Source organism: Miniopterus natalensis, chromosome 20, assembly GCF_054644295.1.
Source record: "Miniopterus natalensis isolate mMinNat1 chromosome 20, mMinNat1.hap1, whole genome shotgun sequence".
Taxonomy (NCBI): Eukaryota; Metazoa; Chordata; class Mammalia; order Chiroptera; family Miniopteridae; genus Miniopterus; species Miniopterus natalensis.
Window position 1 is genome coordinate 27,922,314 of NC_142100.1, and position 15,061 is coordinate 27,937,374.

Below are 15,061 nucleotides of genomic sequence, written 5' to 3' on the forward strand. Positions count from 1 at the left end.
TCAGACCGCAGGCCGGCGCTCTCACCGCTGGGCGCCGGCCCGGGCGGGGAAAACTAATTTTCATTGAGATGTTACGTTAATGTGTTACACATTTTTGAGTTATTAAAGTGTAAATTAGGACTTCTACCCAAAAGCAAGGAACTTAGTACACTTGACCTGCACCCCTGCCGCGTTTGTGCTGTCACTCAATTAACTCACTCTTCTTAAAGCCTCCAGGGCAGGCTCCCAGGGCCCCGGGGGGAGCCGGAGCTTCCGGGCCGCGGCGCCGCGCGGAGGGACTCCGCGGGGGCTTCTGGGGGTTGTAGTTCGCCCGCCTTTGCTCTCACTGACGCATTTCCTGTGCGTCTCTGTCAGCCGCCATTGGCTCCGCCCGGCCCGGACAGCGTCGTTGCGCGCCGGCGCTGGCAGCCGTTACCCGGTGTGGTGACCCGCGCGGGCGTGGGCTGCTGTCGCCTCCCGAGGGCCGTGGCGCAAGCGCCCGGGGGCACCTCAAAGTCGGAGCGAGGTCGAGTCGACCTGGCTGCAGATCCGGGAGGTGGCGGCAGCCAGTCGCCCCCGACCCTCCTCTGCCCGTTCAGGGTTTGGAGGAGCCGGCGCGCGGACCCCTCATTTCCAGGCGGCGGAAGGTCCCGAGGAGCCTGGCCTCGCTCCCTCCGGCCCGCGTGTGCTGCGGCGGAAGTGGCGAGCCCACGGCTGCCGGAGGGAGGGGCCGGCGTCGGCGCTCCCGGCCTCCGTCCGCGGCGGGCGGCGGGGAGACCTCCCCTCACGTCCTCTCTCCCGCGGCAGCCTCGGCCCGCGGCTCCGAGGGCGCACCGGCGGCGTGGGGATGGCCACCAGGGTCCGCACGGCTGCCGTCTGGGTGAGTGGGCGGCCTCTCGCTTGTGAAAAGCGCCCCTGAGCCTGGCGTCAGGCGCACACCCGCCTCCCCCGGGCGGTGGAAATGCCCCGATCGGAGGACGCGATCGATGCGAAACCGTCCAATTACTAGAAATCATCGAAGTTAGAAAAATACTCTTTCCGTAGAAGCTTTGCTGAGGTCTAGCTCACATGCCGTAAGTCCGTCCGCGTCCAGTGTTCTCCTCAGTCCTTCTCAGTGCGGGGGCCCCTCACCCGGGGGCGCCGTTCCCAGCCCCGCGGTGCCAGACGCCGGGAGCGCGGAGCCTCGGGCGCCCCGAGCTCCAACCAGTCGGTGCACCTGTTTCCACCCCGAGGAAGCCCTTTGTGGCCTCTGTGTGGCATATTCGAGTCACTAGCATCGCTGCTCTTGCGCTTTGGGGCCATTATTAAGTAAGAGGGTTAATTGAACACAATCACTGCGCTGCCGCTGCAGCCCATCTGATAACAGCTGGGGGTACGGTGGGCAAAGGGGAACCGCGGGAGATTTCATCATGCTCTCAGAACACTGTGCAATGTAAAACTTAGGAACTGCTTAGTTTGTGGAATTTTCCATTTAATGCTTTTGGACCGTAGTTGACCCTGGAAAGTGAAACAGCCGATGAGGGCTGACGACTGTCTTCACAGAGTTGTGCAAATATCACCACCATCTAATTCCAGAACATTATCATCACGCCGGGAAGAAACCCTGTCCCCATCCATAGTAACTCACCATTCCTTCCCCGGTCCCTGGCGACCATTAATCTACTTTGTGTTTTTATGAATTTACCTATTCTGGACATTTCTGTATAAACAGAGTCACACCAAATGCGGCCTTTTGTATCTGGCTTCTTTCATTTAGCATGATGTTTTCAAGGTTCCCTTGTGTTGCTCTCAGCTTATCAGTCATGGTGCTATTGCCTGGGGGTGCATGGGGCACTCACCTGGCCTGTACCACTTGCGTGGAGCCCCCATAGACATTCCCCTGACTGGAGCCAATGTTGTGGCTTGCTCTTGAGGCTGCAGGTCCCACCCCTCCAGGAAGGAGGCAGCTCAGGCAATAGGATCAGAAAGCTTCAAGGTCAGGAACCCATTGTGGGTCAAGGGACCCCTGACCAGAAGCCTGTCTCTGGAGGACCCCAGCAGAGGCACAAGAGCCACAGGAGAGAGCAGGTCCTCGAGTGGCTGTTTATGTCCCAGGAGCAACTGAAAACCAGCGAGTCCCAGGTGAGTTGCTTGTTGATTGATGCCCACTTCTTTATTACTTTCATTTATTTACTTTTTTGGTGGGGAGAGAGATGTGATTCTTAGCTTAAAGGGTTAAGTTAATCACTCCTTAGTTTGTGGCTTGCTTATCATTATGGTTCCTGTAAGGTTCCTGTGTACCTTTATTTATGTATTTCCTGATTTCCCCATGCTCCATTTCCATCTCCTTTTTTACCCCCCTAAAATTATTATTTTTTTAATGGATATTCTTTCACTGATGTGTTTATAACATGCATTGTTATTGCTGTGTATGTGTTTTTAGTTCCTGTCAGTGCTGTGTGCACATGCGTATCTTGCTGTATCACTTGCATTTTTCATTGAGTGCTTGTCTCATGAAGCACTCATGCTCCTGCATTATCTGCTATGTTAGTGGCAGCAGGGTTGGAGCGTCCACATGCCTCACATTCCCAGCAATATTGGCTTCGCCATTATAAAGTTTGATTATAATATATCTCTGGGTTTTTGTAGCCTTTTGACCTTCTTTGATATTTATGTTATTCTATTTCAACAAATTTAGCATTGCAATTAAAAAAGAATTTAGCCATTTTAATAGGTGTGTAATGGTATCTCATTGTTTCAACTTGCAATTCCCTAATGGTATATATGATGTTGAGCATCTTTTCCCCCCTTTTTTAATATATTTTTTTAATTGATTTTTTTTTTTTTTTTTTTTAGAGAGGGATACAAAGATAGAAACATCAATGAGAAAGAAACATCCATTGGATGCTGCCTGCATGCCCTTTGCTGGGGATTGAGCCTGCATCCTGGGCATGTGCCCTGACCAGGAATCGAACCAGTGACCTTTTGGTTCATGGGTCAATGCTCAACCACTAAGCTATAATGGCCAAGCGATGCTGAGCATCCTTTTAAGTGCTTATTTCCCACGCATGTAGTTTCATGTTCAGATATTTTGCCCCACAAACTGGCCACTACTTAAGCTATTGCCTTTAGTACCTTTTCCCAGACTCCGCCTGACATTTTCAAGCAGCATTGCTCTCCTCTGTGCCTGTCTTGTACTCTGTATGTTGTTTCATCCTAGCTTCTTTGACACCCTATTTTATTTGTGTGTATTTAACTCTCCTTTCCTCTGCAATGCTGAATACTTCTTGGAAGCAGGACTCTATTTTATCCATTTTTATATCACATGCACCTAGTTGAATACCTAGCACCAAGCACCTACAGGTCAATAACTGTTGCAGAAGTAGTGTGACCAACCATCCATGTTTGCCTACAACTGTCCTGTCTTTAGCACTGAAGTTCCCGTGTCTAGGGAAATCCCTCAGTCCTGGGATAGTTGGTTACCCTGTGCAGATGGGTCCTAGAATAGCTTAAACATTTGAAGATACAGACATACTTTGTTTTATTGTATTTTGCTTTTTTGTGTTTTGCAGATATTGTTTTTTTGTTGTTTTTTAATCCTCACCTGAGGATATGCTTTTTTCATTGATTCTAAAGGGAGAGGGAGAGAGAGAGAGAGAGAAACATCGATTGGTTGTGTGCCGTACGTGCCCCACCTGGGGATCAAACCTGCAATCTGGGTACATGCCTTGACCGGGAATCAAACCTGAGACCCTTTGGTGCACCAGACAGCACTCTAACCACTGAGCCACACCAGCCAGGGCAGATGCTGCATTCTTTTCCAGATGCTCTGCCGGGAAAAAGATTATGACTTGCTGAAAGCTCAGATGTTGCTTATTATTTTTTAGGAATAAAGTATTTTTAAATTATGGCATGTATATTGTTTTTTTATTTTGCTTGACGTAATGCTATTGCACACTTAGACTTTAGTGTGGTGTAAACATTACTTTTACATGCACTGGTAAACCACAACATGTATGTGACTATTTTCTGATACTCGCTTTATTGCAGTAGTTTGCAATTGATCTGCAGCATCTCCTAGGTCTGCCTGTGTGTGTTTCATGAGCAGCATTCCTTGCTTCCTTCTTTGTGCCCTTTTTGTACTCTGTATGTTCTTTTGTTTTAGCTTCTTTGACTCCCAGTTGCATTTATACATGTTTAACTTTGCTTTCCTATGCATTGTTGAACACTTGTGGGCAGGACTTTGTATCACTCGCTGTTATATCATCTGCAGCTAGCCGAAGACCAGGCACCTGATATTCTTATGTGTTGAGTGAAAGGCTGATTAATACAGTACATATTGATGGGAAGGTTTTCAATAATTTTTTGCTTTTATCACAAAGTAGAATGCAATTAATGGAAACCCTAAGTAAGCAGTCTGCTGTTTCCCACAAACTCAGTAAGATAATCTGAGATTGACTGGGAATATGCTATTTCAGGGACCGCTGTCATTCATGGATGTGTTTGTGCACTTTACCTGGGAAGAGTGGCGGATGCTGGACCCAGCTCAGAAGCATCTGTACAGGACTGTGATGCTGGAAAACTATAGCAACTTGGTGTCCCTGGGTAAGTGCCGCTGCCCTGGGAGGAGTGTGTGCGATCTCCAGGCTGCTTGCTTAGGGTGAGCTTCTTGGTTGCTTAAAGCTGGGAGGTGGGGGTGGGGCTTTTGCAAAATACTTAGTGATTTTAGACTTCTATTTAAAGGCCAGGTTTTCTTAATCTCCCTTTTTCATTAGAATATGCTAGTTCAATGGTCTTCAGCCAAAGTACAAAAAGGCAGCTTCACCCTCTTGCCTCTTAACTGAAACTTCCCCATTGTTCAGCATCTCTGAATCCTGGGTGGTTGTGGTCTAGGCTGTTGGTGATTTTTCATTCACAGGGTACCAGCACACCAAGCCTGATGTCATCCTCCAGTTGGAACAAGAAGAGCTGTGGACGACGCAGGGCCAGCTTCCAAACCAAGGCCATCCAGGTGATTGATTGAGACATTTCTGTTCTTAAATTTTTATTTAGAATTGCTGTGAATTCTGAAGCGATGTGCACCTCATGCTTGTACTCCTTGTCTCACTGGCAACCGTTTTCTCCCAGCTGCTCTCCTCTCAGGCTGTCTCAGTCTCCTCACTTTCCCACGGAGCAGACGCTCCATTGTGCATCCAAGTAAGCGTCTTGGACATCGACGTCCATGTCCCTTCTACTTCCTTCCTGTTTTTAAAATAATTTTACGTCCCTTACGAACTTACATTCCACAACGACAATACCAACTTCCTTCCTTCTCCCTGAAACCATCCCTTTCAAGTTTCTCCATGCTGACCACTGCGATGTCCTCACGGTGCTTGCCAGGGGCATTCCTGCAGTATTGGATGGGTTCGGTTTCCTGCCTGGACCCTTCCCTTCCCCTTCGTCAGGCGACGTCCCACTGCACCTCGTTGCACTGTACGGCGACGTTAATGTCCTGCGGAGGCTTGTGGGCTGCTCTTGCTGTTCCCTCTGAGTCCACAGAGGCCTTTTATTTTTAGATTCACCACTTTGTTTATTGTAACTTTTAAAAGACTTCTGTTCTGAAAATTTAAGCTCTTTATTCTCTCTTGGTTATTGAGAGTCGATCCCTCTTTCATCTGCCCTTTGTTACTGGATGTGATTGGTCCACAGGGGATCTTGCTGCCTATGCCACTCCCTTGTCTAATTTTTGGAAAATGGAATCGTCTCTCCCATTGCCCCATAGCCACGTGTCACGTCTCACCTTTCTGACTGCTGTTGGTTCCTTCTGCTGTGCTCTGATTCTTCTTGTTGGTGCCAGGGAGCCAGCTTCCATCTTTACATGCAGTTCTCTTTGCTGGTTTTGCTCTGGTCTGTTAATATTTTGGTCCTTTCAAAAAGAAGTTCCGCATCGTCTGTTTCCACCCACAAGGCTAACATTATTTCATTTCTTGATTGTTCTGCTGTGTATTCAGTTGTGTCTTTTTATGTTAGTCCTTTTTTTCCTCACCTGAGGACATTGTTTCCGTTGCTGTTTCAGAGAGAATGGAAGGGAGGGGGGATGAGGGGTAGGGAGGGGGAGAGAAAGATTGGGAGAGACATCGATGTGAGACAGACACTTCGATTGATTCCCTCCCACACGAGCCCCAACTAGGGCCAGGGATCGAGCCTGCAACCGAGTATATACCCTTGGCTGGAATCGAATCTGGGACCCTTCAGTCTGTGGGCTGACACTCTAACCACTGAGCCAAACAGGCCAGGGCTGTTAGTTCTTGATGTTGCTGTTAGATGGTTCCTTGAGCACTTGCTTCTTCTGTCACAAGCGTGGAAGGGATTAATCAACAGTCAGTCTTTGTTTCATTCTCACTGTTTCAGTTGCAGTTTTTGATTAATACTAAATCACCCTATTCAAGCAGAAGTGATTTATCATCGTAGGTCACAAACGTCCTGAAGTGGGGCAGCTCTAGGGATAACTAAGTGACTCAATCACCAGAGGTCCATCTACCCTGCTGTTCCAAGTATATTAGCATTTTCCTCAGGTTCCCTCCTCTCATTGTCGTCAAATGGCTGTTACAGTTCCTGCCAACACATGCAGATATCCCAGTGACCAGTGGAATAAGAGAGACTTAAGTGTTTCCTCCCACATCACAATTAGTATCAGACAGTAAAACCTATCCTGGGAAGCCCCAGCAGACTTACTGTGTTTGGCAGGATAGGTTTTTATCACATACCCCTGTCTAAGAATACTCTGTCCAGGAAAGGGACCACCCGTGTTGGCTCTGATAAATCAAGCTTTACCTTCTGGGGATGGGGGTGGATGTGGGGATGGAGAGGGGTCACTGTTTCCCTAACTGAAGCTCATAGCTTGAAGTGTGGGAAACAAATCGGGTTTCTGCCAGGGAAGGGGAGCATTGTGCATCTTCATCAACCTCTCTGACTAGGCAGCATCTGGTCACACCTTTCTTCCCATTTTCAAAACTACTCTGCCGTCCGTTTTCATTCTTGTACTATATTAACACAAATCTAGGATCTTGTTTCCAGTCATACCTGGTGGTAGTTCTTTGTGGTTTGGTCACGTTTAAACAAAGATAAGTCATCCACATACAACCAGACAGACAAATACTGAGTGGTAGAAGTAGAGGTAGGAACAACAGGATCTCCACCCTGGGCAAGCAGCAGCAGTGAATAGCACATAGGCATCTCCACCTAAGTTCTCAGGGCATTGAAACCCTGGTCAGATGGCCATGCCAGGACTTCAGGTGTTGCCGTGGCCTAGTTAGCTCTGTGTTCTGTATGTAAACTACAGGTGTTCTTTGGGGAGAATACATTTCTGTAGCTTCAGAATATCAGTTGTTGTTGCAGGGTGAGTTCCTGGGGATTTCCTCCATCCCACAAGCCATGTTTAGTGTAGTTTGCAGTCGTATTTAAGTAACCTTTAAACTTAGGAATCCCTGTCTTCTAGTCACCGGCTTTGGTACCCTTTTCTGATTTCTTGAATTCTTTGAACTTTTCCTTGAGATACCAACCATAATCTTATTTTTCAGTGGACAGGATAATGCTGCAACCAACTGAGCCACACCAGCCAGGGCTTGTTTTGTTTTTGTTTTTTTTTTTGTTTCTTGTTTCTCTGGAAACTTTTACTAGCTTTTTCCTGTCCTCAGTATTTTAAAACATCATGATGATGTTTCTTGTGTGTTTATTTTCATCTGTTTGTATGGGTGTTCATTGGAACTTTATTCCTGAGAGGACTGTAAACTAATTTGCAGTGTTTCCAGCTTTTTCTCCTGAGCTTTCTAGTGTTTGCAACATACTAAGTATTCAACAATTATTTATTAAATAATTCTCATGGTTAACGATTTCATCCATTCTCTTTATATTTTGCTCATTTTTCCTTTTGCCTTATTTGCCTTGTTTACCCATTATGCAAACCGTTTAAACTCAAATCAATCTTCAATTATTGTCAGTTGCCTATGCCTATCTTTATTTTTAGTTTTGCTTTTTTTCCTCCAATGCCCAGGAGTTTGGTGACATTTATACTTGAGATTTTACTTATTTTCAGATGTGATATCTGAAATTAAAACAGTGACCTCATGACATGGCATTTTTAAGACAATTTTATGCTATACCAGGATCATGTTATTATTTATAACATATTTTCATTTCTAGACAGAGTCTGGGAAATTGATAATCACAAGCAATGGTATCAGGAAAATCAAGGCAAGCTGGGAAGTATGGCAAAATACTGTGAGTGTACTGCATTTGGAAAACTGTGTCTTCTTACTACAAATTCTGTTTCTTCAAGACAAAAGCTTTATAAATTTGGCACACATGGGAAGAGTTTGAAATATATAAACTTCGATAGTAATTATGCTGGAAAGAATGCTAATGGATTTTATGCACAACGGGAATCATTCCTTCATTCTGACCATGAACAAACTCTTTTTGGATTAAAATACTATGAAAGTAATGAATCTGGAAAAATTGTAAACAAGAAGTCACAACTCATGTGCCAACAAATCTATTTGGGAGGAAAGCCCTTTGAATGCAGTTACTGTAGGAAAGTCTTCAGCAGTAAGTCATACCTTGTAGTGCATCAGCGAACTCATGCAGAGGAGAAGCCCTACAAACGTGATGGATGTGAAAAAGACTTCCACAGCAGGTCCCACCTCATTGAACATCAGAGAAGTCATATGGGAGAGAAATTATATGAATGTAGTGAATGTGGGAAAACTTTCCATTTCAATTCACAACTCCTTATACATCAGACAATTCACACAGGTGAGACTCCTTATCAGTGCTGTGAATGTGGAAAAGTTTTCATTAGGAAAGACCAGCTTGTTTCTCACCAGAGAACTCATTTAGGACAGAAACCTTATGGTTGTAATGAATGTGGGAAAGCTTTTTCGTTGAACTCACAGCTCATTATACATCAAAGAATTCATACAGGAGAGAAACCCTATGAATGCAGTGAATGTCGGAAAGCCTTTAATACAAAGTCAAACCTTCTGGTACATCAGCGAACCCATACAGGGGAGAAACCATATGGTTGTAGTGAGTGTGGGAAAGCTTTTACTTTCAAGTCACAGCTCATTGTCCATCAGGGGCTTCACACAGGAATAAAGCATTTTGGGTGCATTCAGTGTGGGAAAGCTTTCAGTTTGAAGTCACAGCTTATTGTACATCAGAGAAGTCACACAGGAATGAAACCTTATGTATGCAATGAATGTGACAAAGCCTTTATGAGCAAGTCATACCTCATTATACACATGAGGACTCATACAGGAGAGAAACTTCATGAATGCAGTGACTGTGGGAAATCTTTCAGTTTTAATTCACAACTCATTATACATCAGAGGATTCACACAGGAGAGAGCCCATATGAATGCCATGAATGTGGGAAAGTTTTCAATCGTAAGTATCAGCTCATTTCACACCAGAGAACTCATGCAGGGGAGAAGCCCTATGAATGCAGTGACTGTGGAAAAACTTTTGGTTTGAAGTCACAGCTTGTTATACATCAAAGAATTCATACAGGAGAGAAACCCTTTGAATGCAGTGAATGTCAGAAAGCCTTTACTACTAAGTCAAACCTTATCGTACATCAGAGAATCCATACAGGGGAGAAACCCTATGGTTGTAGTGAATGTGGGAAAGTATTTACCTTCAAGTCACAGCTCATTGTACATCAGGGAACGCACACTGGGGTAAAACCCTATGGATGTAACCAGTGTGGAAAAGCCTTTAGTTTGAAGTCACAGCTCATTGTACACCAGAGAAGTCACACAGGTTTAAAACCCTATGGATGCAGTGAATGTGGGAAAGCTTTCAGGAGCAAGTCATACCTCATTATACACATGAGGACTCATACAGGAGAGAAACCACATGAATGCAATGAATGTGGGAAATCCTTCAGTTTCAATTCGCAACTCATTGTACATCGGAGAATTCACACAGGAGAAAACCCCTATGAATGCGGTGACTGTGGGAAAGCTTTTAATAGGAAAGATCAGCTCATTTCACATCAGAGAACTCATGCAGGGGAAAAACCTTACGGGTGCAGCGAATGTGGCAAAGCCTTTAGTAGCAAGTCATACCTCGTTATACACATGAGAACGCATTCAGGAGAAAAACCATATGAATGTAATGAATGTGGGAAAGCCTTCATTTGGAAGTCACTACTCACTGTACATGAACGAAGTCATGCAGGGGAAAACCCTTATAAATGCAGTCAATGTGAGAAATCCTTCAGTGGAAAATTACGGCTCATTGTACATCAGAGAATGCATGCAAAAGAGAAACCGTATGAATGCAGTGAATGTGAAAAAGCCTTCATTAGGAAATCTCAACTCATTGTACATCACAGAACTCATTCAGGGGAGAAACCCTATGGATGTGATGAGTGTGGAAAAACCTTCTCTCAGAAATCAATTCTCAGTGCACATCAGAGGACACACACAGGGGAGAAACCCTGTAAGTGCACTGAATGTGGGAAAGCCTTTTGTTGGAAGTCACAGCTCATTATGCATCAGAGAACTCATGCAAATGAGAAACATATTGATGAATTAAAAGCAAAACTTTCTCTTAAAAGTCAATTCACAGGAAATACCAGCAAATTCATGTAGAAGAGAAACTATAAGTGAAGCCATCCCATGCACCAGAAAACTTATACTGAATGGAAACCTTATGAAGATACAGCATGTGAAATGGCATGCACAGAAAGCTGTTTTTACATGTAAAAAACAGTATATGCACACATGAACTCCATGAATTTGATGAACCCTATGAAACTTTTTAGCTGTAAGTCATACCTTTTTGCAAGTTTATACAGGTGAAGAGCCATGTGAATGAAATGAATGTTGGAAAGCCAGTGTTTAAACATGATAAAATTCTCAGAGGAAATTCCATAAATTAATATAGAATACACTCCTTTGAAATTCATAGTTTATTAAACATTAGGATTTTAATTATAGAAAAGTTCTGCTCTGCATTGCAATATTCTTAACATGCAAATGTATACTAGAATAAAATGACTTAATAAAAATGCATTTTAATAATAGAAACCACTTATATTATTTGTTTTTCTTTATAAGTAGGCCTGGCATCTACCTTTATTTATATACATCAATGTGGTTTGTATTTGTAACTGGTTAGAATATTCTGATGTCTTTAAATTCGTAATTCCTCACGTTATGTGCACTCATGATGGGATCATCATTCAAGGTGCCCTGCCAAGGAGTTGACCTTATCACCTAAGTAGGCTGAAGTACTTGAGACTTTAAATTTTTAATGGACTCCTAAAGTACAGAAAAGCAAACTGAGCTCTTGTTTTCTAGTATCATCTTGCAATTATTTACTGGTTCCTTCTGTGTCAGTTACCCAGTAGAGCTTTCGTTGTCATTTTTAATTTTAATTCACTTGTCTTTATTTTAGCTATGTGGTATTTTTGTATGTGATGCTGAAACATGTACGTATAGTTGTAGAGTCAGGGTGTTGGGAGATTATTCTGCCAGTCCCTTACTTACAAAGTCTGTTTTCTTCACAGTTTCCTTATGCAAATAAGCATTAACTTGGAAGGAATTGGGTCGCTGGCAATCAGATTAGGCCTGTCTTGGAGGGATATGAGGGTTCAAAACTACAAACATTTCTGAAGCGTCCTCCACTTTGTATTGGGTGCTTTTATTTTATTTAAATATATCTTTATTAATTTCAGAGAGAGGAAGGGAGAGGGAAAGAGAGAGAAACGTGATGAGAGAATCATTGATTGGCTGCCTCCTGCAGGCCCCTGACTGGGGATCAAGCCCACAACCCGGGCATGTGCCCTGACTGGGAATCAAACTGCTATCTCCTGGATCCTAGGTCGATGCTCAGCTGCTGAGCCATGCCAGCCGAGCTCCACTTTGTATTCTTTACTTCAGGAGAGAATTCATCTCTTACCCCTGAAAAAACTGTTCTTTCCTTAAAGGCGGTATGTAATAATTTCTGAATGACTAATCCGTATTGTGTTTAGCTCATTATACGGGATACAATCTCAGGATACCTGGGATGAAGAATGATGATTCACAGAAGGAAAGAGAAAACTTGGATAAAGAAAGAATTTTAGATATTTGCTAAAGGATACCCCCTAAATCTGGAAGATACCATAAATATGTACTTTGTCATTGATGTTCCAATGAGTATACACAGAGTAAGAATAAGCATGTAAGGGAAAGTCTAAACTCAGTTTACTACTACCCAGGGTCAGTCAGGGTTTAAAAGTCGCTGTATTGTGTGAAGCAAATGCACATGCAACCTTGAAGACAGTCATCAGATACTGTGGGGAAGGACAGTGCAGCATTGGAAAGATCCGTTAGAGGCAATCAGTACTTATAGTCTGAGGGATGGGTAAAGAACCTAGAGAACATGCCATCCCTTCCCTGTGACGCCCCACATACGTGAAAACCATCCCAAGGCACTCTGGGCTTTCTACTACAAAACATGGGAGAAGGTTCAGGAGCACTGAGACAGATTCCTCCAATGCATTCTAGGCCTTCATAGGGCTGGGAGTTCAAAAGTCAGAACCGGGAAGCAAAGGGACCTCAGGATCCAAGAAAGCACTCGGGCTGTAAAGCAAGGGGATATTTCACACTATCACCTGTCGTCTGTGAGCACAGGCAGATCTCAAACATTTCTAGGTTCAGATCCCAGGCCCTGCTGAGGGAAACATTCTGATCCTGCCCTCAAAATAGTTGAAAGAAGCTGTGAACTAAATCTAACCTAAAACTGCAACAAAGTCCGTTCCAGCTTAACAGGTCAGATTGATTCAGTCTCGCCCAATGTCCAATTTCACAGCTGACATTTGAAAATATGTACCCTTTTATGGAAATAAATATATACCCAGGGCAAAGGAAATCATTGTAAATAAAGAAATATATAATTATAAAAGCATTATTTCACCAAAAATACAATCCTAAGTGTGCATGCACTTAACTATGAAGCTTCAAAATCATGCAAAAAACTGAGCTGAAAGAAACGCTTTCTATTTTAGTTGGACACGACATGTTTATTTTTCAATAACTTGGAGAGCAGGCATCAGTAAGGCTATGGAAGAACTGATTAAGGCCATCAACAGAGAAGAGCTAAGACATTTCTAGAACGTCCAACAGCAGATTGCACATTCCCATTGCACAGGAATCATTCACCTATATGCATAGGCCATGTCCTGGGTCATAAAATCTTAAATTTTAAAAAAAGTAATTGAAATAAAAAATGTCTTCAGTCTGTAATGCAAGTTAACAAGAAACCAATAGTAAAAAGAATACGTATCAACACTTGGAAGTTAATACAATTTGAAGTAATCCACAAGTCAGAAATTTAAAGAAAGTATTATGAGCTGAAAAAGCAGAGCTTACAGGTCAATATGTAGCATTACTATGAGAAAAGAATGAAGCTCACTCAGTAAACTACCTTAGAAACTAGAAGAAAAAAGGGAAACAAACCCCGGGGGCAACCAGGATTTAGCACTTACGCCTGCACTTTTCAAATGGGCTCATGGCCTCAGTCTGCCTTGTAACTGCCATTTGTATTGTACAATGTGTCACCGTCCCCAGTTGCCTCAGCAAGCACCCTTCCTCAGCATAATTACTAATATTTATCCTCGCCTGAGGATAAGCTTATTGATTTCTTAGAGGAAGAGAGAGAAACACCGACCAGGGATGGAACTTGCAGGCTAGGTATGTGTCCTGAGCGGGACCGAGCCTGCAGCCTCCTGCTGTCCAGGAGACTGGTCCAAGCCGCTGGGCCACCCCGCGGGGACCTGGGACCCTTAGGTGTGATGATTCAGCAAAGCTTCCACCAACTGCTTGGTTTCCAGCTTTTTCACTTGAACAAACGCTGAAATGTTTGTGTTTGTGTCAAAGCCTTTTGCATAAGCTTGGAAGTCAGAGAACTTTTTCTTTCTAGCAAGACCTTGACTCTTTAGGAACCAACTTGCAGCCTTGGTCTCCCTCCTGCAGCACCCTCCCTCGTGCTGGGCAGCGCAGCTCTCCAGGCGCGCGCCGCCGCAGGGCCGGTCCGAGCAGGACGCTGGCGCAGTGATTCCCACCCCTCTTGACCAGGGGCCGCGAGAGCCCAGGACCCCCACGCCCTCCTCGCCCGTGAAGGTGTCCTCAAAGCGCGCTGCCCACGCTCGGGGTCGCGCGGAGGTCAGCCCCGGCCAGTGTCGCCGGGGGCTGTCCCCAGTGTGCTCCTCAGGCCCGGCTTAGGGGAGCCCCCTCCTGAACCGTGTGTCCCTGCAAGGCCTGCTCCCACCCTGTGTCCTTGGGCTCTGGGTTTGAAAGGTGCAGTCGCCCTGGGGCCCAGGGACCGGGTGCGGGTCGCAGAAGGCACGCGAGTCCCGGGCGTCTGCCCCAAGCTGCGACCCTCGCAGGTCTCGGCTCCGCGGTCCACCCGGGCCGGTGGCCTCGGGTCAACCAAGGGTCACCCCCTCCTCCCGGCCCCGCCTCAGGGGAGTGGGGGGTGGCGCCCGCTCCTCCCCAGCAGGCCACTGCCCCCGGGACCCAGCCGCTCCGTCCAGGGACTGAAGGCTCGCAGAGCCAGGCTTGACGGCACCTCGGAACCCCAGAACCTCCCTGCGCACCCCGCACTGCACGGACCCCGAGCGCAGGGGACACGGGGCACCAAGGCAGGCACGGGGGCATCGGGCGGCGCCTTCGCGCGGATTGGCTGGGGCCTCGATACTTTGTAGCGACCGCGCCCCGCGCGCTGCCGGCTGCCGCCACTGCGGCGCCTCCTCCCCGGAGGTGCGGGCTGAGCACGTGCGCGCAGGGCGGGCACGGAAGTGGGGGTGGGGTCCCCCGCGGCCCCTAAGCGGATCCGGCCGGACGGGACGCGGCCTCCGCGGGGAGCAGCACGGCCGTGAAAGGTACTCGGTTTCGGGCTACGGCCTGGGGGGTGGAGGGGTCAGGCCGCCCGACAAAGCCACCTGCCCCCCTCCCGTCCCCTCCACCCCCGCCCAGGGCCGTGTCCCCTCAGTGTCTGGGGTTCCGCCCGCATGAGCCCAGCCTTTAGCCTCTCCCCCGCCTCTCCCGGAGCCCGTGGGGTCGGCGCGCGA

At 46.1% G+C, this 15,061-nt stretch overlaps 1 protein-coding gene across 2 annotated transcripts; it reads left to right on the forward strand.

The window, feature by feature from the left end:
* Window positions 1-721: 721 nt before the first annotated feature.
* On the forward strand, window positions 722-10,688 carry ZNF268 (zinc finger protein 268). 2 transcript variants are annotated; one of them, XM_016203148.2, is made up of 5 exons: window positions 745-859; window positions 1,900-2,100; window positions 4,437-4,563; window positions 4,877-4,969; window positions 8,140-10,688. In XM_016203148.2, exons 1-5 carry the CDS (start codon window positions 827-829, stop codon window positions 10,593-10,595), a joined length of 2,910 nt encoding a protein of 969 aa, XP_016058634.1. In that variant the 5' UTR covers window positions 745-826; the 3' UTR covers window positions 10,596-10,688. The 2 variants fall into 2 exon arrangements, with proteins under 2 accessions (XP_016058636.1, XP_016058634.1); XM_016203150.2 differs by lacking the exon at window positions 4,437-4,563 and having other exon boundaries at window positions 722-859; window positions 8,140-8,406.
* The last annotated feature ends 4,373 nt before the right edge of the window (window positions 10,689-15,061 follow it).